We start from the raw sequence: 26,041 nt of genomic DNA, 5'->3' as shown, positions 1-26,041 counted from the left end.
TAGACTGCATTAATTTATCATTACAATGATTATATATATTTTGTGTGCATAATACATGTTTCCAAGCACAATAAGCACATAATTGCATACTAATTTCCAATATCCTTTCTTTAATATTATATTTACCTTCAAAATAAAGCAATAAATACAGAAATTTTATTCCTCTAGTAGAACACTTATGAAATCTACAGTTATGCATTCTTAATTAAAAAAAAATTAAACAAAAATTTTTAACAAAACATTTAACAAAAATTTTACTGATTGTCCAAAGCTACACTGTAACCCACCTTCAGCTTGAATTCCAGTTGTGGCATGACAGACAGCAGTAAGTGAGGATCTATGGCAAAAAGCTCTTGAATCAAATCAAACACATGTTCTGATAAGTCACTTACTGAAGACTTTCCCAGTACCAGAACCTGGTTAAAAAACTAAAATACAAACAATATTATGTAGTATATTTTCCTTCATTAATGCAAACATTTTAAAAAATTCTTTTAACACAGTATCATTAATCGTTTTATACCAATGGAAGGCATTCAAAGCACAATTTCTTCATTACATCAAAGCATTTCACCCTTACAATTTTGGCTCATGCAAATTACAAACATCCTTCCCAGCTGAGTTTTATTATTTCTATCAAGACAGTTTAACACATGACAATTTGATAATTTCAAATCTCAGTAACTATCTCCCAAGCAAAATTAACATGTAACAAAAGAAGTGCTAACTTAAAATGCATATTCATCCAGCAGAACACTGACCAAAAAAATTAGTACTTTTAAAAAATTTTCTTATAATTGAAACTCAATCCAACTGAAGATCATCAAATACTGAGAACAAAGGTTCTCTGCTTCAAATCCATTTTAAAGAATGTCAGATGTCTTTAGGTTATGTCTTGCAATATTTGATGGCTAATGCATCACGGTCATTAGTGATCTAATACAAAAAAAGCAAAGCAGTCTAAATTATGAATTATTTATTTTTGGATTTATATAAAGTATATTAAAATTTAATACTTCCTATTAGATATTGTGAGTTAATATTATTTAAGCAGTGTAAATGCAATAGCAAAAAAGCTATTACACACTTGAAAAAGAAAGTAAGGAGAATAGTATTAAATCAACTCAAATGTTACTTTATGTACTATCCTGTTTTCACATATGACTAATTACAAAGCTTAAAAAAACAGGGGAATGTGGTAACTGTTAGTCAGACTCCTTGAGCTTTTAAACACTTACTGATTAATCTTTTATCAATCTGCCTAATTCCCTTTTAAACTGCTCTGAATTTTATTGATTCTATTGGCTTCAGCACCAAGGAAAGGCAACAGAATGGATCAGAACACATTCATCAAAGACTGCAGGAGCTGTATTAATATGCAGAATATACAAAACTCATATTCAACAAGAAGGAATTGTAATTTGAAGGAAGCCTTGCAAAAAGCATAGTTCTTTTACTCTTTATGACTACAAGTCACAGCAAGTGTAGGAGAGGAAAGAAAATCAAGAGACAGTAGCTTGAAATGCTTCATCCTAAACTTGGTATGAAATAAGGCCGCTTGGTTGCTGCACACATGAACTATTAATAATTCCTTTTGTTGTAACAGGATTTTTGGTGGTCACCTATTTTCACACCCTAGATTTAGGCTTAACATTAGACTGAGATACATAAAAATTAATTTCCTCTTTGCTTATTGGAAATACTCCACATGTTTAACAACCAAGCCAACAATATGCTATTTGGAAAAAATTGTAGTAGCTTCTATAAACAACATTTAAAAGAATAAAAAGGCCCATCAAACCTCCAATAAATCAAGACAGCAACAAGAACACATTACTTGCAGGTAACATGGGTTAATTAATTTACATACATTGGCAATACACGGTTCAATGGTCTGGACGGTCCTTTTCAACAGGACTTTTGCAAGATCAAACGCTTGTTTGTTAAGGTTCTGAAATGAAGAAAATATAATAACATTTTACAGAGTTTTCACACACAATAACAAATTTTGAAGAAACATTATCACACCTCCATACTCTGAAGATTAAGGTGCACCAAATCTGGCACTGAAAAATAAATGAATTTAAATTAATATTTAACTGTGGTTTTGTTTGCCCCTCATATACTCTTTAAAGATACACTCTGTAGCAAGCTCAGCCTTGTCCGGAGAGTAAAACCGTGCACTGATTTCTCCACAGACTGTATCATATGCTCTGAGACAGCCCACAATGAGACTACAGAAAGCACCTACACTTGGGCAGAGTCAGCAGTTAACTTTACAAGTAAGCATTTGATTGTAACATGACAAATCTGAACATTGTTTATATTGCTCTTAAGCAAGAAAAAGAATGCAACTGCATATCTGAAAAATCTGACTGTCCAAGTCTGTACAAATCCCATATGCAGTATCTCATATCATCTAAGGATTAATGCAGCTTGCATGGGAAAGATCACAGACATGGATGAGCTGATTGCCCTGAAAACTACAAATCACTGCAGACAAAATGCAGGTAAAGCCATGGGATGACTGTTCTTGGAAATATGGTATTTGGCAAATCTACACTGAGAACTCCCACATGTTTTTTTAACTAATGAGATGACAAAGTTCATCAACAGAGAGCAAAGACAAACAAGGTGGCCAAAGGCTCAAACAAATATCTCCTCGGTCACCAAAGCACTAAGCTGATGTCTCATTGTAGAAGACAGACATATTTGTATTAATTCTTCTCAAAAAATACTTTCTTCTCAAACCCAACCATGATTAAAACCTTGTTGACTGGTATGCAGGTATTAAACTAAAGGACTGTGAATCTCTAACTTTTAAATACATTTTCTATGAAACTTCAATACAGCTTCTTCCACACAACCAAAGCAATAACCCATATACACACACAAACACAGAACACCACAATACCAATGAACCAAACATCAAAAGAGCCTAGAAAAGTAGGATATAACCTAATAATAACTTTTTAACTTTTAAAACAAATAATCAACTATTTCAACTATTAGGAGAAAAGAAACCCTGTCTGGATAACCCATGCCGTAGAACATGCAGAAGAAAATACAGATTTTTAACACACGAAAATGTTTTTAAGGAATAACTTACGTAAGACTGGGAAGAAAAATCTTCACTGAATAACACTACTTTTAAAGTTAATAAAAAGAACTAGAGTTTGAGGCCACAGGTCAAAATCTGACATGCTACTTGTACTGAAAACCCGTATTTACTAGATGAGTCACATTAGCACACACATAGAACAATGTACACCACACCATCACTTTACTAAGAACAGATGCACAAATTAATAAAATCCAGATTCAGAGGTAGACTGTATATCATGTCTAATAAAAAAAAAACCACCTCAGACCGCATTATTCAAACCACATTATTTCAGCTTCTTTACAAGGACAAACTTCCATCAAGTCTTGCCAGGCTGATTTTCTTTTGTCATAGCAGAGAATGACTGGTATTTGACTGCTTTGCACAGACCTATAAGTATTGCTATTGCACGCATTCTACAAGAAAATCAACCATGCTCTTAAGGCTAGTGCTTCTGATTTACACATCTAAAGGCAAGCAATATAATCACAGAATTTTCTTGGAGATCTGTTCATGAAAGGAGAACACAGTTACAACAGTCAAACTCCCGTAGGCAGATCAGACAGAACTTTCTGGTTGTTTTTTTTATTCTTTTTTTTGAACTACCATTGTAAAGCAGTCATTTAAGTGCTGTTGTTAAAGGAAACAAATAAAGTAACACAGACTGACATACTGACCAAATTATAATACTGAGCACTGCCTACAGGACATTTTTTTCTCAGTCATGACCAAGAGCCAGTAAGAGCGGCACCAATCCTCTAAGTGATACTAAATATGCATTACAACTCAATATTTACACCAAGTTTGTATCCCTCTTTATCAGAGCCTTGCTTGAGAATTTTCTTCATTAGGCAAAACTATAAGAATGTCAAAGGATCATATTCACTTCGACTTTGCTGTGGTAGGTTAAGAAGGAAGTGAGTTTTTTTTGCCAGCCTCAAACCATGACATTCGTCTAAATCAAATAGTCACAACACAATGTTAAGTTGTACAAGGTTTTACTGGGCCTTTGTACCCTCAGAGCAACGCCCCCATTGTTAACAGCATCACCTCAGACCACCACCCTCTACTTCCATTCCTTGTATCTACTTGCCTATAATTCATCAGAAGCAGCTCACAAAGAGTGTGTTTTCACAAGGACACTTGTTATAAGAGGCTCCTTGTGTCAGCAGTTTCAGTAAGACATTATCTCACTGCTGTCAATAAAAATGATTTGATAGAATGGCATTCCTGTCCCATGATTATGACAGAAGGAATGCAAACTCATCTCAGACAATAGATACTTTTATAAGCTTGATGAGATTTCACAGGTAAATTACAATGGCCATACTAATACTGATTTAGTTATGTAGTCATGGATGGACATGCCTTAATTTTTGTAATTATTTTTAATTAACAAATGAGCAAACAGAAACACATACTTAGTAATCAGAGAGTGCAGTTCATCTCTGACTAGTAACCAAAACTTACAGTACTCCATAATATTTTTGATAAGTGTTTTAGAAAGGGAATTTTCTCGGTCAGTGTAAGGTATCACCAGCCTGCATCTCATTTTGCTTTATTTCACAGCTAAAGGAGTTGTGTTTATTCACTTTTTAACTTCATAAGTGCAGGTACTTTAGAAGCTCAGTTGCAGACCCGGTGATCCCCTCTTCAAGGAACATACAATTCCTCTAGGAAGGGGAGTGTGTTTGTGTTCTGTGTCACTTTGTTCCTTACAAGTGAATTAAATGAAGAAAGACAATGGAAGGGGTGGGAAGCACAACCAGGAAGGTGCAGCAAAGTCTGATTGGCAAGCTGGGGAGAACAGCAACACACCACAGAAGTCTCAGGAATATCTTTCCCCTGCCCCCCTCTTTTTAAATTCAAAAATATTTAATATCTTCTCTGATTAAAAAAAAAAAAAAAAAACCACCAACATATCCCAAAAGTGAAACAACCAACTACCTACAATCCTCAAGATATAATGTTTTCTTATTATATTTGCTTGAAAACACTTCATTTCTGTTTCAGTACAGAGCTCCTGAGGTGGCACAATCTCTCTGTATCAAATAATTTAGACACAGCTGATCAACAGCACCAGGTAATTCCCAAATGAATGTGAGAAAACAGAACAGTCACAATAGCTAAAGTGTATAAAGAGATAAACAATATGCAAAATGCAGTAAGAATTACTGTTATTATAACAGTACACTATGATAATATTTAACTTGGCAGACCTTGTGTGCAGGAATGAGGTTAATCAAAATTGAGTCCAGCAGCTCCTGAGTTACTCCATCGCCTTCCATGATGATAGAACTCATCAAATCCAGCATGTGCATTTGTACCTTCTGGTTGTGGCTATTACTAGGATCATAAAGAACATTTTCAATATTAAATTCTCAGACTCTGGCAAATACTAACAGTACAATCAAGAAACAACATCAAATGTTGTCCAGTTTGCTCTCCCTTACACTCTCCACATCTCAAAAGTATTTTACGTGCCTTTCTTCTCTTATAGAAAGGTTCAAAAATCTAGAACAACCTAGCTCTGCTTTAAGACAATCAAAATTAAAAAAGGACAACCAATACAAAAATGCAGATAAACTAATAAGAATGAAATATACTGCTGTAATATGGACAACAAATTTTAAAACATCTACTTTCAGACACATACCCCCCTGTAACGTCAGTAGTTCACATTCATTTGCTTTCCCAGTAGCTCATCATTTAGGGAAATAAAGAATTCTGTTCAGACATATTTATCTGTAGACTATGCAATGATTCAGTCTACCCCCAAATCTAATGATATTTTGACAGTTAATATAATGGAAATGATTCAACTTACTTGATAACTGAAAAAAGAGTCCTAAAAAGCTGAATAAAAATGTCATTGCAATCTTCCAACTCAAAGCAGATGTTGTAAGATTTGACCCAAGCTAAATTCTAAAACAAAAATTAGGATATTTAGACTAGTACAAATTCACATTAAGTAATATACATATAATCATGCTAGCTATGGGTTTTGGGTTTTTTTTTTTTAAGGAAAAATAATATACAATAGATGTAAATGCTTTGGGGAAAGAGACTGGATATTTGCTTTGCATATAAAGAGCTCCTAACAGAGAGGCTTTGCAAGATATATCCAGAAAAAGCTAAATACAGAATGATCTGATTTCTTAAGTATGAAATCCAATTGACAGCACTTGTTAATACAGTAAGACCTTCTTTTCCTTCATGCTATGAAACAATTCGAAATATCATGTTTTAAAAATCAAATATCTTGCTTACAAATGAGATACTATTTCCAAAAGCCCATTGAACCCCACCACTCAGTTCTTGTCAAGAGTATGGTTTTGCAATGTTTTTAATGCAAAATCTTAACATTCCTCCTCCCATCACCAATATAGACACATTTGCATTTTAATCAGCATTTGAGATTTTCTTTCTTGATAAAAAAACCCCAATGCATGGAATTGTATGATAAAGGCTAAATTTTAATAAATACCAATTGTTTAAACACGTTCTCAACTACAGATTAACAAACTTATTAAACACAAACAGCATTATAAGTACTAAAAGAAGCAATTCACTGAAGTTAATGGTGTGATTTACAGAATAAAACAAATTTGCCAGGCATACTGGCACATCAGGAGAACAACTGATTACACTTCTTAAGTTTACAGAGCTACTACCATCTACTGAAAGTTACAACAGTTGTGTTACCTCTAACAAGTAAAAGTATCTGTTAAATTGAGGGCTCTTCGTGTCCTCCAAGCCTTTTAATTGTCTTGTAATAAACAAGAATATGTCCTGTCAAAAAACAAAGTTTACAAGCTTGATTCAGCTGCAAGTGAAAATACAATCCTTTAGTAGGTGACATCTATCCACATTTCAAACTCATAATGTGAGAACATTAAATTGTCTTTTTTAGGCACTGATAGAAAGCTATCACCAACACAGACATTGGCCATCTAGCACTCCTTTACATATCTCTGGCCCTTAAGTATTATGCTGATTTACAGGATTAAAGCAATTTCTCTTAATACAACTAAAATCAGTATCCATGGGAATAAAAACATTTTACTGTTAGTTTTTGGATTTTTTTGGAGGGAGGGAGGTACTGTTTGGTTTGTTTGGGTTTTTTGGGTTGGTTTCTTTTGGTTGGTTTTTTTTGGGGTTTTTTTGGTTTTTTTTAAGGGGGCAGTTAGTATTTTCTTTAGTAAGAATAAGGTAGGAGAAAAGCCTTTATCTTATGAGGTATTTTTACCTTAAGTTTGTCATGGGAAGTATATGGAGCTTCAGGAGCATAGATACGAAAGATATCAGCCAAGCAACATGCTACAAGGAGGCGCACATCTTTATTGGGATTCCTGAGGAAGAATTCAGAAGCAAGGTGCAAGGCTAATGGGAGATACTGCTGCTTCTCATCTTCTGAGTCCTGGTCCATATCCATGAAGGTTTTTACCACCATCTGAAAAACACCAGAAAAAAAATTGAGTTCTTTCTGCTTTTATTCCTCATTACTAAACAAGACTTCTTTAAAGGATGCAGTACTATCAATACATGTTCTGCTGCATAATCACAACTAGCACTTGAATTTTTTTGTTAGGACAAATATCGGGATAAGGGAAGTGCTAACCTGATACTTAAAGGTTTATTGAAGTCGATATTTTAGCTTATGACTCTGAAAAATGTGCTGCACGCAGATCTGCTTATTTTGTCAATCTTGACCTGAGGTATAGCACAGAAACTGCTGTGCACAGGTGGGGTTGGAGATGGCAACATCTCTTTCTCAAAGCAGTCCCACTGCAATTCCAAGTGAGGACTCACCTCAGTATGAGTGGTGTGAGGGGCTGTAAGCCATCTGGCCTAACACATGGCTATAGTACAATGCAGCTGCTTCAGAGCTGTGCCAGGACTAGAGGAGCCTAAGAAGCCACTCTTTAACACTCTGCCTTTATTGAGGCACAGACGTCACAAAGTACTTCACATATGCAGAACCTTTCTATCTAGATACTGGATAATTTAATCCCTCATGTAAAAGAAGTCTTAACACTGCAGATCTCTCTTTTTGCATATTTAAAATTGCAACTTTAGCCTTATTAACATAATGTAATAAATTAACCACATGGTTTCCTTGTTTCCTCCAGCACAGCTAAGAACTACTAATTCCTATGAAATGCCACCAAATTAGTTTATTTTTATTATATAACCCCATTTAATTGAAACTTCTCAACATAATGATTTCGCAAAACTGAAAGAAAGAATTTCATCTGAAGAAATAAAAAGTTGCAGATTTAACTTTTAGAATAGTGTTTGTTGAAAGATGAGAATGACTTCTAGGATGTCAATACAGAATGGGTGGACATGCCAGAGACTCTTAGAATGACCTTAGTGAAATCAGTCTTTGTGTTCCATTATTCCATGTCACTTGTGCATCCTTAAGAGTTAAAACTGTGAAGGACAGCCACACTGTAGACCAGCAGGATTTGGTATGCCCACTACAGACACAGTATACACAGTGCAGACAATGAAAAGATACCAGAGAGAACAAAGAATGATAAATACTGATGGGTCAAATTCACCTCTAATAATAGTAAAACACAAAAGAAGACTGAGCTCACACAGCTAATAAATACATCTCTTACTCTAACTAGAATTTCTTTGTTATGGTGTAATTCAAATGATTCTGGGGTTGCTTCTCCATTATTAAGCACAGCCATGCTTCCAATATGAAAGCGCTGTGTTTAGGCTTTCTTTCCTTCCTGAGTTTTGAAATAGTTTTAAATTCAGATCTTATAAATTAAAATAAATGCTTGACAGCAACCTCTCCTACAGTACATTACTTAAAAATCCTCCTCCATTCCCAGAAATGCACAAGTATAACCCAATTTGCCACAAAGACAAAAAAGAGGAGATGAGAGAAGAGAAAAACCCGACACAACAATAAAGAGAAAAAAAGAGAACTTTACATATACAGCCCAGAAAAACACAAAATGTACCTTATTGGTCTCTTTCCTTAAAAATGTTCTTAAGCTATGTTTTAAAGCCCTAGCTGAAAGCACAAAACCACTCTTCTACTGACAACTAAGGTCTGCTTGTTATAGGGCCATTTGTTGCTGTGTCCTGGGGTGCACCAGGCACAGCATCACCAGCTGGTCAAGGAAGGGGATTGTCCTGCTTGGCACTGGGGTAGCCTCCCCTGGAGTCCTGGATATAGCCAAAAATTGATGAAACTGAAAACTTAAAATAAACTCTAGAGAGTCAGAAGGCTAAAGTCCAAATAATTTAATGTTTTGAATGTCCAAACTGGAAACCACTTATTATCACACTAAGACAGTTTTTATTCCCAAAAAATGTGATCGAACTGTAACAGGAACTCACTACTATACAGTACTACTGTCTAAGTGATGTCTGGCTATACAGTTGAAACCATCTTGAACACTAATATTCATTAATATAAAAAGCATACAGACTTAGCAGCTTTCACAAAGAAAAATCTGTTACTCTACAGTGTGCACAAAGCAAGAGACAGAAAAATATTCTTTAATAATAATAATGTAACATCATCCATTCCTTTCCAAACAATTAAGCAGTCAATTTCAATATTAATTCTAGCAAATGTAAATAGAATACAGCTATGCACATTTATGACTGAATTCATTCTGCATCATGCATTTTGATTGAATGCATCTCCATTAATTTGTCACATACTGGTACTTTAGTTAGTTTGAGAAAATAAAGTATTACAACTATTCTAGAAATTGACATTATTGCCACTTTTACCACAGTACCCTTAAATTCTAATTATCAGAGCAAAATTTTACTCTCCCAGGCTCTGTAAACCAGTAAGTGAAATGACAGGATTATAACATTGAAGCCATGCAAATGTTTTCATTCAAACTAGCGAGAGCAGCTAAATGAAGACTGCTAAAGTCACTCTCAGCAGTTAGAAACATACTGTGTTAGGAACACTCTGAAACCTGGAAGTTAAAGCTTTCAGGAAGGTGTTCATCTGATTGTTATCAACCATGCAGCAAGCAAGCCAGTCTAGGTTATCCTTTCACCCACTGGAGAGAAATACAGACCCTGAGTTTAAGCACAGATGTCTATGATGACATCTACAGATGCTGGCTCAGTTTTGCCCTGGAACTCTGCACCAACCATGAAAGCAGCTCAGTGTGACTAGGGGCCTGAAACGAGGCGAGATGAACAATACCTGCAGCTTCTTGTGAGACTGTCAGCCTTTCAGCTGCACTGAAACACACACAGGAGGCTGCCAAAGGGCTGTTCACACTCTGCCCACATCTCACATGCAGCTTACATGTGGCCTGCTTCCAAAGACAAAATCAGCATGGTAGCTTGCCCTGATGTGACTCAGCTGCTGCTCTTGTGCAAGAGCTATGCCTCAGACAGGAATATTAACTTTTGCTGTTCTGATCTGTAGGATTTAGGAAAACGTTTGTTGGATCAGGAAGCCCTTCTACTGCTGAAACATACTGATGATTGCAGCAGTATAGGGCAGAGAGGTATATAAACACCAAGAGAGGACAGGATAATCAGTATAGATACTGAAAAGACTCAAACTAGCAGTTACAGAGAGGAAGAAGGAGGCAGATCTAGAAAAGCCCTGCTGCAGTTGGCAGGACAAGCATGAACGTCCAAGCCAGTCACAGCAGGGGGAAGGCGTGTACATGCTGCATTTCTTTTACTGCTCTTACACCAGCTTATTCACAGGGCTCCAAAGCAGTAACATTTAACAACCTTTGGCTTGTAAAAAGACCAGGGAAAAATACTCAGTATTTTAAAAGTCCCTTTGCAATCACTGAAAGAAGAAATTCAACAATTGAGAGAATTTGATACCATTTGTTGTAACTGGGATGATACTGTAAATTAACTTTAGTACTAGGATTAAATACAAAAGATATTCGAAAGCAAAACTTAACCAAATGGATGTGAATCCAGATGACACTTCAAGAGCTAGGACAATTCAAGGAGAGATGCCAAGAAAAGGCTGAAATCACAGCAGACCCAAATAATGCAACTGTCAGAGCGTTTTTACATCTTTCCTCACACAATTTAAGCAATACTATAAGTGATTCTTGCCATTAACTATTAATATTATATTTTTATCTCAGATCTCAGAGTAAAACATAGCAAAATGTTTCACAGACATGTGTCTCTGAAAAAAAAAACTTCTATGCAGTGCAGATTTAGGATGAGAAGTGTTCATCAGCCTCAGATACAGTTCTATCTGTCAGCCAGAAGCATCAAACAAACGTGGACAAAAGAGACATTAAAGTATGAAGAAAAAGAAAAGAAAAATACTCAAACTGGGAGGACCAGATGACAGTTATTTCAAAATCTTTAAATTCCTGACAAATGAAATCAAAAATGTAGTACCACACGTTTTGTTGGCTGCTCTTTAAACAACAAACAAGAAAAATAATCGCAAACAACAAAGTATATATACACACCCCACCACCACCCTAAGCTAACGCCTGAATAAGGGAGATACCAACTAAGCAGAAAGCACCAAATATTGATGTAGAAATCAGGAAAGGACATCTTGCCAATACATCCAACAGGCTGACATCAACAGAATTTTATAATACAAACCAAATGTGGAACAGGTAAATAAACCCAGAAGTTGAGAAAACGGGGTAACACATAAAAAGCAAATTACTTTGCTTTTTATCATCTCCAAACAGCTCATGCCTTTAATAAAGATAATCAACACTTTACACAAGACTTAGTTCGAGTGTCAAGAACAGCATCACATTGAGCCACATGGAAATTGAGACGCTTGAAAGAGATGAAAATTTGGCTAATATTGTCTCCTTAGCCCCTTCCTGAAGTGATAAACTGAAAGAACCTTTTGGACCTGAATGTATTGATTGGTGGAGAATGGTGTTATAACTGACCCTATTACCATATAAAATGTGGTATGAGAAGTAGGAATTTATGGTGATGACAGTTACAGAATGGTAATAGAGGATAGGATGCTCTATGAGAAGAACAGAAATACCAAAAAATCACCATTGGTAAATCGTCATATGCTTAGTGGTTAAATCTAAGACCTTATTAAGCTGCATTATCTGCTGTAAACATACAAGAGAAGAAAGATGGACATTTAGTAAGCAATTGTAAAGAATATATAAGCTAACAGCTGGCCATGTACAGGAAAACAATGAAAATGCAATTGCAGCTTATGACAAAAGAAAGAAAGAAAGGAAAAAGCCAGCAATACAACTCATGAAATGCTAAAAATACTAAATGCTGATTGGAAACACATTACTTAGTCCTGATTATCCTCAGTAATTAAAAAAAAAAATTACATAGGTACAGAATGTATTTGCCAAAGGAGTCTCAAATGCCTTTTGTTGTAAGGAGACATTTACCAGACTGTGCTAATTAAATACAACAGCTGAAAATCTCTCTTTGGAGCAGTACTGTTTAGTATCTTTATCAATGATCCAGACTAAGGGATTGGGTGCACCCTCAGGAAATTCACAGATGACACCAAGTTGGTTGGGAGTGTTGATCTTCTAGAGGACATGGAGGACAGAAGAAACTGGTGGGCCAAAGCCAACACTATGAGGTTCAACAAGGCCCCCTGCCAGGTCCTGCACCTGGGTCACACCAAGCCCAGGCAGTGCCACAGGCTGGGGCAGAGTGCTTGGAAAGCTGCCCAGCAAGAAAGGACCTGGGAGTGCTGCTCCACAGGCAGCTGAACAGGAGCCAGTGTGTGCCCCACAGGGTCAGCAACAGTGTGGCCAGCAGGACCAGGGCAGTGACTGTCCTGCTGTATTCGGCACTGCTGAGGCCACACCCTGAATCCTGTTTCCAATTCTGGGCCCCTTAGTTCAGGGAAGAATTTAAAGTGCTAGATGAAGTCCAGAGAAGGGCAATGTCCCATTTTCACTACAAATTCTTCAATCTATACTCTCTGACAAGACATTTAACTGGCTTTGGATAACCTGCAGAAGGGAAAAAAGAAAATGAAAAGTTGGACAAAAGAAGATATAAAGCATATACACTCTGAGGGGCAAAGACTATTTGCTTTCTTCTTTATATATCCCGCTCACAATCTGAAGCCAATGAACAGGGTTTCCAGATGTGATGACAAATGTATCATATGAGATGCAAAGTTGATGCAGCCACAGCTGGTAGCCACAGCAATACCCCCTGACTGGGCAAACAGTTTAACTGGCTATTCCTCCCCTGGGGACCAACCTACACCAGGCTTTTCCATGGAGTTCCAGCCAATCACATGCAAAGAAGTCACAAATGGTTAATGTTCCACTGTTTTCTCATTGGTGAAAAAGCAGCTTCTGTATTATTTTACTTACATCAAGCAAGTCAGACAATTTTCCAAGAATTGCTATTTCCAAGAATAGCTATTGAATTGATCTGACATATGAAAAACCAGAAAGGCTGATTACTGCCTGTAATAAAAACAGTATACGGAGCAGATAGTTCATGGATTACTTGAAGTAACTTCCTTGATACACGTTTTTAAGTAACTACTGAATGAATTCAAGTATCACATAAACAGGACAAGAATTGTTACCAAATTGGGAAAGGGATTGTACAATTACCCACATATCTTGGTAACCAACACACAGTAGAATTCCAGTTCTGTTGTAAAGCTGTAAGACTCCTCATACTAACATGAATGGAACCGAAGGGGGGAACAAGGCAAATACAAAGAGAAAAATCAGATGCCTTAATTCAAAACACTTTTCATGGCACAAATTGGAACATGCTTTTTAAATTGTGCTTCAATTTTTTGCTCTGCAAAAATCAGTCATGTATTGATAATCAGATTGACATCTTGGTTACAGCAACTCATATGGACTGCTGCAAGGAAAAATTCCAAGAAAGTACACTTCCCAAGACTGCAGCGGTGCAAAAGGAAGTAAAACTCTGTCCTTCCTTCCCAGCAGAAGATAAGCCTAATGCTGTTACCACAGCACGCAATGAATCTTGTACTCCTTGACCATGAACAAGCCCATGGGAAAAATGAGATTAACGATGTGCAAAGAAAATACTACATGCCTTTTCTTATCACCACAACCTTGTCAAAATATATTTTGCTCAGAACTGAGTATTTTAGAAAATATCACTGATTTAAAATTTTTATTGAAGTAGAATTTGGAAGATTCAAAACCATTTTTGTACACCCTCAGTTCCTTCACTATTATATGCAACAGTAATGTGCTTTTTCCTCCAAGTAAAAGCACTTTAAACCCAAATCAAGTTTCTTTTTTGGTGTTTAATCAGGTACCACTATGTTTTGTGTAAGAACAATCTGTAAATTCATTTACATTCACACTATTGCAACAATATGGAATCTCTATAATCTTCTATTTCTAATCTATAATCACTTCTTTTGAAATTATGACTATTTGAGTGCAACTAAAATCAACATGTAACCAAAATCACAGCTATCTGGAGACAGGTTTGAACTTTGTACTGCTAAGACTACTGGCTGGCAAACAGATCTGAATTTCCATCTGGTTTTGGCTTCATGTGACATGGAGATCCCGTTTAACCACTTGCAGCCACCATCTCCTTCTCCCTTTCCTATTACTCACCCTGCCCTGCTTCTGGCCCTGCAGTGCCAGCACACTTGTTGAACAACTCCACAATAAATTTAATTTACTGATGTATCCAAAAAGCATCTTGGTTAAAGGCCCAGATAGTTTTCTGACAGGCACAGTTAGATTCTAGACAGATCTGACACATTCCAGAACCAGCAGCAAGAAGGCAGTTAGACTTCAATGGCCAAGACCAGGAACGCAAGAACTCAAGCCTTTCCAATGCATATAAACTCTTAACAAACAACCTAACAGAGGCACAAATTCTTAACCTTACTAGTGGCAAGCTCAGGAAGCCTGAAATGGGCAGCTATAGATAGCCAAATCCTACTGGATCCCCCGAAAATGTACCTTTACTTCTATCTAGTAAAAACTGGCATGTGATCCCCAATCATTTTAAATTTAAGGTCTCAGAAATGTGTTGCTACAGTAATTTTCAGAACTTGTATCCAATGTATCAATGAACCTTTTCATTTTAATTTAATGATGTGTTTCCTGGGGTTTCATCATGACTCGAGACAGCAGAGGTTTCCCCCATTTACTTTTTCAGCCACCACTGTCTTTGCCTTCCAGGTTCTTACTAATCTCATCATATCCTCATCTCATACCTTTGGAGGCAAAGGTTCACTACAACTTCAGCATTGCAGAGAACACATTCCCACAGTATGCAAATGAGCACACACATCTGATCCATGGAAGGGGAGCATAAGACAGTATTCACTGTCCAGCTCCTTACCCAGCACTAAAATCTGTAAGGTTTTCCAACCTGTTCACTCAAAGATTTTATTGAGCAGCCTCAACTGATGCATCAGAATCCCTTATTTAGTCCTTTACAACTACATGAAGTCATAGTTCTATTTTCTCTCATTATTCCTCACCATGCTTTAATCAACATTAAGCCTAAAAGCTCCCACTAGATCAATTCCACTCAAATTATCTGACTTAATACACATTCTCCTTGTCTGTGATGAACAAAACCAACTCACCTCTTCACATTTCCCAAACACCTAAAAGGTTTTCAAGTGTGCAAAGTACTACCTGACATTAGGTCACTGTATGGTTTGTCACCAACAAAAATTATTTCTTGGTACTTTTTATTTACAAGCAGCTTTGGATACATGACAATACTTGGCTACTCAATCCAAGACCTTTTAAAGTTATTTTAATGTAAGAAACATTGAGAAATATTATTAGTTTGGCTGTATCATATTGCAATCCCTAAAGTATTTTGTTATCCCAGTTTTAAATTGATTCACACAATTTTTCTATGACACAAACTATAGTCACAATCAAATCACACATTTTAACAATGCACGTATATTCTTCTCAAACAGTGAAAAGAGTGCTCATATTTATCAGCACATTATGTTTCCATACTAACACTACTCCCCATCTCTTACACATCTATGACTTAAGTGTGGTGTCACAGCACCAATTTTGTTGGTTTTTTTTTAGGTGATTCAGTCCTCAGCAGTACCTAGTCTTTATTAGTGGAAAGATTTGTAATGGTATTCTTTGCAATTTTCCTACCAAAGACTAGTAATTGTTTAAATGCCCTAAGAAGATTCCTAAAGTCACCTAAATTCTCAGAAACTTTGCTTCCACATACATCGATACATAATGAAAGGGTTTTGCAGAGGGACTAAAAAGAGACTTTTTAAGATATTCTAATGATAATTCAAGACATCATCAGTTAGAAGCATTTCCTTAAGAAGTCCTCCTCCCCTAGCTATAATGGTGTTATATATGGCTGGGGGAAAACCAAAAAATTCTTCAAACCTTATTCTCCACGGTGAAGGAGTTTCTATTTCCATATGAAGTTTCACAAATACTTTGCTAATAGCCTCCAGATGTGAGAGAGGATTCCTCATAACCAGCTCAATGCTGTGTGCTAATTCATTTCCTCTTCCAAAGAGAAGGTGGTGCTAGACAAAACAGCAGCATTTGCATTTCTACTGTGAATTGACTGTTAAGGATTCACTTTGAAGTGGTTATTTAAGATCAATTCTTACAACCCAATCATGTGTTAGGGTTTCACATTAAACACACATAGAGAGCTATGCTGCCAACAATACTGATGTTGTAAAGACTATAGACCATATCTATTTCTACACTATGGTACAGGTGCATCCCATGGTACATCCTACACTCTCCTGACTGTCAACCAGGCATCCACCTGCTGCAGCGTGGGACCCCTCCACAGGCTGCAGGGGGATCACAGCATCTCCATGGTCCTCTGCAGGCTGCAGGGGCAGAGCTGCTTCACCGTGGTCTTAAACACAGGATGCAGGAAAATCTCTTCACCTCTGTGGTCCTCCATGGGCTGCAGGGTCACAGCTGTTTCACCATGGTCTGCACCATAAGCTCCAAAGGAATCCCAGTTCCAGGGCCTGGAGCACCTTCTCTGCCACCTTCTTCACTAACCTGGGTGTCTGCAGAGTTGTTCCTCTCACATATTCCCTCTCTTTCTCTGGCTTCCATCAATGCAAATAACTACCTTTTTATTAAATCTGTTACCACAGAGGCATTACCACCATTTCTCTTTGGCCCAGCCTTGGCCAGCAGCACATCCATCTTTGGAGCCACCAGGGACTGGCTCTGCCAGATAGGGAAAAAGCTTCTGGCATTTTCTCACAGAAGCCACCCCTATAGCCTGCCCCCACTAGGAAAGGTTGGCCATGCAAACCCAATGCATGTTTCAACACAATCAATACACGAGACAAAAAAAAAGAAAATTTCTTCGAAGAAAAGTGTTTCTTTCAGCAATCTTGTAAACTGTAGTGACCTGAGTATCTCCCAAAGCAGAAAATTATGTAAAATATTTGTACGTTGATCTTTAAAAGAAGTAAACTGTGCAATCAGTTAAAAGAAAAAAAAAATCTTTTATCTGTGACAGTAAGAGAAGAAATAAATTAGAATTTCTTTCATGCAATGGACGATTGATCAGCAATTGCACATAATGCCATCATACACAGTAACAGAACAATGGTACCAAGGGTCAACAAGAAAATACTCTTTAGTTATGACATGAATCTTCTGGTTTGTTTAGGAGCCACATTCCACTGCACCTTAAAATTGAAAATCGGGAGCAAATCATGTGAGACCCTAGCATGACCCATATTTTGTGACAAAACTTCACAGAAGAATTTTGTCTCTTGCCATCTACTGGAATCATAGTACAACACTGTCACATTCATGACAATTATATAGAATGCAGAAACTGAGAGTTTCCATTCCCAATGTGAAAAGCTGGACAAAAATCAGAATTGTAAAATCATAAAAATCTTTGATCTTTCACAATCAAAACTTATAGTAAACAGTAACAACAAAACCAAACCCCTGACAAACCAGCACATCAAACCAGCTCCTCAGAAGGCACTGGCTGCCACGGAGAACCTCTGTCAGCAGCTGGTCACGTGCCAGCTACCACACCTACCAAGCAAGATGCACTGCTGCAAAGAATTGTGATCAAACAAACTATCTTTCTGTTTTACCAGATCATTTTGCTATCTAAATTTTGCTATCTATTGAACACTATTACCTGTATCAGAAACACAAACCGCCCCCCCCCCCCAACAGCTTTGTCTTTAGGCAGGTACCAAGCTCAAAACTAAGGCACTACAAAATGGAATTAATGCAACATGCAAGGATTTTCTTCTTGCGTGTCTGGTGGTTTCATTTTATTTTTAACTAGCCCTATCCAAACCAAAGTTTCTCAAAATTCTTAAAGCACAGGGAAAAACTGACACAAAAAAATTGGACCTGAAACTTATGCAGAGTGGCTTTCTTGGCTGTAAGTCTTAATTTTTCAATAAGGAGGAAGAAAATGATTTCTAATAAATGTATGGAAAGTATTCTATTTGTAGAATTCATTAGCAAGCCTAAATCATTTTACTGTGCCTATTATTAAATACCTTTAAGTAACAGACTGACTTCTGATATATGTGAAATGAATAATATTTTAAAGAAATTTTCCATTTAAAAATTATCATTACAATGGAGTTGTAATGGAGTTGGAGACCAAAGGAAAAATAAAAAGCACTGATATTGCTGATATAAGGACAGAAAAGTCAAATCCACAGTGCTCAGCAAAAGGATGATGCTAAAGACATAATCATTATGTGTAGGATATTCAATTTCTGAGAAATAAGCCTGCACAACAAATATGATACATCTATGTATGTGATTTTAACATAGGTAGCAAAGAGTAATATGAAAAGCCTTCAAGAAATTCATATTACCATTATAACTGCCAATATTAAAAGTGTGGAAATATGTCAAATCAAATACATTATTTATAGAAAGCATTTTCCTAGACTTTACAGGAAAGTATTTAAAATTTTTGTTTTAATGTTTTTACTGTTTGTTTTATGATACTTTATGTAGATGTTTCCATTTTGAGCATGGGAGTAATGTGCATTTGTATGTCCAATGAAAAAGTAAAAACAAAAATGCAACGACGGGAGAGCAACAACAACAAAAAAACAAAACCACCCCATCCAAACAAAAAAAACACCAAAACCCCAAAACCCAGGTTTTCCCATTTGTGTGTCTGTATCATACCTATTTTTATTGGTTGGGTCTTGACACATACACCAAACCAGCAGTAACAGGATTGCTTTCACTTGTTTCTAACTTTGTTAAACATTTTAATAGTATTTTCAAGCAATATGGTAATCTTGATCTGATTGAAAATTATCCCAAATCCAGAATATGTAAACCATGATTTTTCTTACCTAATTAAAGAAAAAACCCCTGAATTCTTGCTGTTAGAGAGCTCTAATCTACCTTTCTGGACTGGCAATATTGTTTTAGAGGATATTATGTCACGTATCTCGGAGCAGTGGTGGCTTTGCTCTGATTTTCTGCAGTTATTTCAAGGTCAGGCTAATAAATTCTTGACATGGAATTTTTCTCTAGTATTTTGAGAACTTAAGTAACTCCTCGTTTCCATCATAAGACTTCTAGAACTATTTTGCCTATCAGTGCCATCAAATTCCTTCCTTGTAAATAGCTTGAATATGACCATAACTGCTGTACCTGTCCCTCAGCATTCCTCCTATGTAATCAGTTTTATGGCTACTGATTTTGTGAAGTTTGTTTCTTACTATATATATGGTAAGAAGCAGGCAATGTATCAGATATAAAGTGTTAATAAGACTTTTTTTTAAGAACACTTTCAAAAAGTGACTGACATTTTTTAAGAAGTTCCAATAAGGAGTGTCTTGTACTACAACTTCATTTTTGAAAAACTGAAAGCTCACTGAGGTCCTGAAAAATCAGAGAGCACTGCCATGTCCTTGCTCTGCTAGAAAGAGACTTCAGATAAAGACATTTTTTTATTAAAGAATACACCTTATGTATTTAATGCTTAATTTATGTATTTAAATACATCGTTCAAGTTCAGTCTCACAATTTATGATGCTGAATTTTGCTGAAAATAACATTTCATTAAACTAAATTGCTGGAATCAGCGACCTGTAAGTACCAAATATAATTTAAATAGCTGCCAGTAATATCCTCATAAACAATGCCTAAAACAGGAATCACACAAAATTTCTGAAGGTCCAGCATACTTAAAAAAACCTTAAGGCATTGTAGCTCTGTGTTTGCAAAACACTTTGGCATGGCCATCCAGAAAAATCACTTATCTTCACCATGACAAAAACTGAGACATTTCCATGCCAAAAGTACAAAACCACACAGGACGCTGGACTTCAGAGGGGTTCTTGAGGTTATCCCCTTAAATTACTTTAACACCTAGGTCAATAATTCATTAGAAATGTTTGTTACCCACTAAGTTTTACAGTTTCTGAGTTTTTTAAACTCATTCAGCAAATTCCAGCACAACAGACACTGTCTCAAGACAGCACATGCTCTGCAACAGTGAGTGACTTCTGCCTTCATTTGGAAGAGCTGGATTCATCTGATTCCCTAAGATCACACACTGAAACAATGTACCCCAGCACGAACATAAATTTGTTACCCAGTGGCACAGGATTTAGTCACTTCACAAATATCTACATCTGTGACACAGTGTTAAAGAGAAATTTGAGAAGCTTACAAAGAATGCACCAAGCTTCAGCACAAAAAATTATGACAGCCCAGAACACATAGAAAGCAGCCACTTAATCAATAGTACTGGACTGAAGTGGCCTGAAACCAAAGTAATGCCTCACTTAAAAATTATCTTTGTTTCTCTGACTCAAAAATTACAGAGATTTCACTTCACTTGCTCAGCTGCAGTGATCTCAGAACAGTAGCCACATTTTGCAATTCATCTTCATAGCAAGGAAAGAAAATTTCAGAATGCACTTTGGCCTACAAGTTGTAGAGGTATGCAACAGTCTTCTACAGCTGCCAAGAATTCACTGGACATGCTAAAAATGCTGTTGGCTAAGATTTATGGTCAGGAAACAAAATCTGTCAACTACAATCTTTAGCATCTAAAACTCAAACATTAAACTGAAGCCACCTAGCACCTTAAAGAAAAAGGCTGAGAACTAATATTTTACTATGAATTTTATGGGAGAATAGTGGAGGTGGAAACAAGCAGATGCTGACCAAGTAGCTGATCTTGAGGAAAATGCTTCAGTATTTTTATTCCATAGTCCTAAAATACTGATACATTCATGATGAGATTAATTACAGAACTCTGTTCCAGATGTAGAGAGTAGAGCAAATGACACTAATCCAGATGGGGCCCAAATTCCTAACCAAGGAGAAAGGCCAGAAGATGTTACTCTCAGAGGCCACTATTGGCAGTTTCCCCACTGAAGGTAAGTATTGCCTGCACCAAGGACCAAAAAGAAGTATCAAAGGGATACAATCCAGCAAAGAAAACTGCTGCCTGCTGCCCGCTTGAAAACACTGCCTTGTTTTACTTTATCTTTAGGCACCTTTCTTTTGCTAGAGCTCAGACTGCTCACACATAGGGTTAAAAAATGGTAAAATCGTGGGGTAACACTCAAATCAGGTAGTGGCCACCTGCACATTGTTGGCAGTGTATCTACAGTACTTTTGAATTTGCCTAGGAGCTGCCTTCAGAGGTCAGAAGACAGCTGATGCTTGTGTGAGTCAGATATTGAGAACCCAAGCAGTAGGAAAAGCAGCTTTCCATCACCGCCTATTAAGCATTTTGTATCCTGTGTGCTTATCACTTCTCTTGGGTGAGAAAGAGTATCTCCTAGTCAGCAGTCTTAGAGAGAAGCCCAGGAAACCCAGAACATCTTTCCCCTTTTCAGTATGATGGTTTTACAAGCATTCTGGTGAGGATTAAGATAGCATAAAATAAGTTTAAAGTAAAATAGGTATTAGCCTCTGTCCACCTTCCCATAAATGTTCCCAAATTTCTTTGTGCTGGTCAAACCTCTGAACATTTGATCCACTGGTCATGAATGGTATCAGTTACTCACAGATTTTTTTCATATTCTATCAAAGACTTGCCAGGTAATTACACATTTTTGAATGAAGAGTCACTTAAGGTCTCCGGAATTTATATACAAACAAAAAAACTGAACTCCAGGAATCCCAATTTATTACTCAGATGTGAATATATGTAAAGCATGTCCATGCATTCATTTCTTAAGCATTACTTTGACATTTTCTGAATTGAAGAGTACCAGTAAGGGCTTACTTCAATAACAATATACAATGAAACAACTAAACTCAACAAGCCACAAACCAAACAATATAAGATGAAATCAAATTATTTCAAAGTAAGGATTTATATAATCAAAATTATCTACATAACTTCATCCAAAAGTTTCTGGCAACATTCTCACACTATTTTCACAGAAGTTTCCATATACAAACAAATTGCTGCTAGAAAAGCAGGCAAAATTCAGCTCTAACATTAGCTCAAGTTTGGCAACTACAGATTTTTGATGCACATAACCACTAAAGAATTGCAAACTCCTTGCAAACACTGATTCTAAGAAGAATAAACAAAATTATGTTCAAACATATTTCAACAGCAGCTACACTTTTGGGACTCCTATCAAGGAGTCCTTAATATGTTCTGCACAACTCTCAGGCCCTTAAGTGTAAAAAATATTACTTAAATGAGTTAAAAGAAGAGTTCTTACTTTCTATGAATAATTTGGAAAGTGCTTCACATGCCAGAGTAAACTTGGAGTCTATTCCTGCTATAAGCCCTCTGGAGTGTTAATAACTGGCTTTGATATGACACACACACAAAAAGAAGATTCTACTACTTGCATTTTATCAGTTCATGCTTGGGGGAGAAAGCTATTTATGGTGCCTATCTGCTGGATAGTACAATTTTTTTTTTGCATTATGTGTGATAATCTGGAAAGAAAAGATTCATCTCTGTCTACGTGTAGGTATGCATGCAGTTACTCCCCTACAGACCGACACATCCTGGAAGTTAGCACAAGTCTTTGTTTAAAGGACAACTACAGCAGGCACTTGGAAGGGAAAAAACATTAAGAATCAGAGCCAGCATGAAGACAAATCTGTTTGCAAGCACTGGCCTGTACCGCCTACTCTAGTTCAACTCACAGCACAAGACTCAGTAGTTTGGACTACAGAACAGGAGAAGACCAGCCTAAACAACACAGACTGCATCTCATAACCATAATACTGGTACAGAACTGAGTGCCATCATGTTTAGAGAGGCCTGAAAAAACTGAAACCTCAAATTCCATCTTTTGTACAAACAGGACAGACAATAACAGAGAAAACCAACAATCCCAGAGAAAGAAGAGGTGTTATCTAAGTATTTCTCTCTACTATTACTACAACAATTCTGAATCCAAAGATCAATAGTATCTATTGCTGCAGTTACTCAGCTAAACATTAGAAAATTCATCGTGGATTTCCCAACATTCATGCTTGTTCAAAATTACTGGTGCCAGCAAAATCCACACATCTGTGTATAAACAGAGCACTGATCTCAACTGTTTGTAACCAGAGAACATTTCCCTCTGTTTCTTAGCTTCTTTTTTCAGACATGGAAGGCCAGCACATCATCCATTGCATCAAGATTTGCAGCTCCCTGAAACAAGAGACACACTTCATTTTGTTTACAGATACTGCCTCACAAATAGAGGGGGTGGAGGGGTGTTTGTAGAATTTCTTAGGGTGTAGTTTCATGGCTGTGTGAGTCAAACCAACTGTCCCTCCATTATGCCAGCACTAAGTGGCTGATAAGTGACACTACTGAAAAATCCCATTTTCTGCCCAGGTTTCTTTTCAGATATATCTGCTTCTTGAACCAGCTCATTACATGGCTGTAAAAATGACAGGGGAGGGTGAGATTACTTCAGCCCATTCTCAGGGTGCAGTTTAATGACTTAGAAGTTGATTTAGTAAGGTCAAACCCAATGAACACAGTGTCCCAAATTCAGCTGTCACTGCAAGTAATAGTTCACCCCAGCATTATCACAGAGCTTCTGTGAAAGCAAGGAGCGGGTAGCAGGTGACTGCACAAGTCACACTGATCCAAATGAAAACTTACCTGGAAAAATTGCTTTTGAATTGGATCAATTCTATAATCCAGTACCCTGTAAGCCACAGATACACCTGGATAGGCATGGGGAAAAGTATGGCCCACAAGTAGCAAGAGTATTTAACTGCCTCAAAGCGCTGGCTTTGGTGTTTGTGCTCCATACACCAGGGTTTGATTCAGGGCAATCCTCCACCTACTGGTGTAGCAACTCCACCATTTCCAACACCAGTTTTCCCCTCTTTCCCTACAGTCACTATGTGCCTCTATTTTCTACTTTTTCTCCTCTCACTTTTCACAAACTTGATTTGTTTCTATGACTTTAGGAGTGGTGGTGACTCAAATAAAGGAAAATTACTTTGAACCATTATTCTTCCTGAACAGCAGTGGCAGCAACAGTGAAAATGAGCAACTGTTTCTTCAGTAGCAGCATCACACTAAAAGTACTCAAAAGTACTCATATACAACAGTGCCAGGATGACAAGCTTCCAGAACACAATTCTGGCAGTCTATAAAGCGAACTAGCCTTTTAAAATTATTTATTTGTTTTTAAGAGAAACTCAATTGATTTAGACTATGTTAGTATACCCACTATGCAGATTAGCTCAGATCACTGAAATGACTTGCAATACTCCACAAAACCAACCTGTCATTACTTACTCCTCCATGTTGTTACATTCCTGATAAAATTATTTTTGCCCACAACTTTGTTTTTGAGCAGAATATTGACAAAGATGATGAAAAATTGTGGGAAAACTCTCAATGAATCTTCTAAAAACACCAACAACTAATACTGTCCTTATTTATAAAATTGAGGTTAGTTTTAAAACTAATTTTCTGGGGACGCTGCATGATGCCAGGCTTTCAAAGAAGTGTTGAGAAACATCAATTCAGATTCTGTACAGAAACAAATGCATGACAGCCCTCATACAGACTGAAGTTGGAGTAACTCTGAGGAGTCTCAAGACAGTGTGAATTAGGGCACAGCTCCACAGTATGAATTATCAGGAGGCAGAACCTGTGAGATAGAATCCCTCAAGGCGTTTCTCAAACCAGCTCTACTGCTAGATAAAAATCTCATGGTGAACTCCATCCTCACAGACATACACAGGTATCAGAAACCAGTTTTAGCATCAAACATGGAGTGACACACAGAGCTCCAATTCTAGGATGAGTATTCTTTAATCTACCCAGCATATCTAACTCAGACCAGAATGCTCCAATTTGCACAAGAACCTAAACTAAGAACAGTATCTAAAAATGTCAAAGTGAAACAAAATTAAATGGCATCTTTTTAATCTGTAATCTGATTGAAGGTGATTTAACCTTTAAAGGGAAACATGGGCTAGGGCTGAAAGACTGTAACTTTGGAAAACATTACACACTACCCCCGCTTTCCCAGCTGAGATTCAGAAACACAGACACTAACTTGGTTTTTACTCCCATTTCAAAGTGATTTCTTAAATGGCTTATTAAGTTTTCTACTGACCTACTTCCAGTTCTATTAATGTGTATATATTCTACAAAGATATAGTTTTTGTACTTGGTGAACTTTCCATTTCCTAAAGCAAAATTCTCATGGTTTTACAGCAGTCTAGACTACCAGTTTCAAAAGGAACAAAGCTGAAGTCTTATTTCCAGATTTCCCAATTTCCCATCAGCTACAGTCATGCCTACTTTCATATTCTACATACATTTTCTAAGAAAAAAATATTACTAACAGGTCACAAAGACCTACTAGACCTTCATTCAGTGACTTCACATGAGCAGAAATAGCACTTCTTGCCACTGATTTTCTACTGGTAATAGCAGAGGAAGGAGCTTTGAGATGGATTAGAATTTTTCAGGAGTAATGGCAAATGCCAACTACATTTATAAAGGATG

At 36.9% G+C, this 26,041-nt stretch overlaps 1 protein-coding gene across 4 annotated transcripts in view; it reads right to left on the bottom strand.

Annotated features, from left to right (window-relative positions):
• Positions 1–26,041, bottom strand: part of PDS5A (PDS5 cohesin associated factor A) — a 77,100-nt gene that overhangs the window by 39,926 nt on the left and 11,133 nt on the right. For all 4 annotated transcript variants that reach the window (XM_064418340.1, XM_064418339.1, XM_064418341.1 and 1 more), the window contains 6 exons: positions 7,353–7,556; positions 6,809–6,895; positions 5,931–6,028; positions 5,323–5,449; positions 1,871–1,951; positions 288–428 (listed from right to left, as the gene is read on the bottom strand). In XM_064418340.1, coding sequence (XP_064274410.1) covers positions 288–428; positions 1,871–1,951; positions 5,323–5,449; positions 5,931–6,028; positions 6,809–6,895; positions 7,353–7,556 — 738 coding nt within the window. The remainder of the gene's footprint in view (positions 1–287; positions 429–1,870; positions 1,952–5,322; positions 5,450–5,930; positions 6,029–6,808; positions 6,896–7,352; positions 7,557–26,041) is intronic.

Source organism: Passer domesticus, chromosome 4 (genome assembly GCF_036417665.1).
Source record: "Passer domesticus isolate bPasDom1 chromosome 4, bPasDom1.hap1, whole genome shotgun sequence".
NCBI classification, from domain to species: Eukaryota; Metazoa; Chordata; class Aves; order Passeriformes; family Passeridae; genus Passer; species Passer domesticus.
The sequence above is the reverse complement of the archived record's forward strand: the minus strand, read 5'-3'. Positions and strand labels throughout refer to the sequence as shown.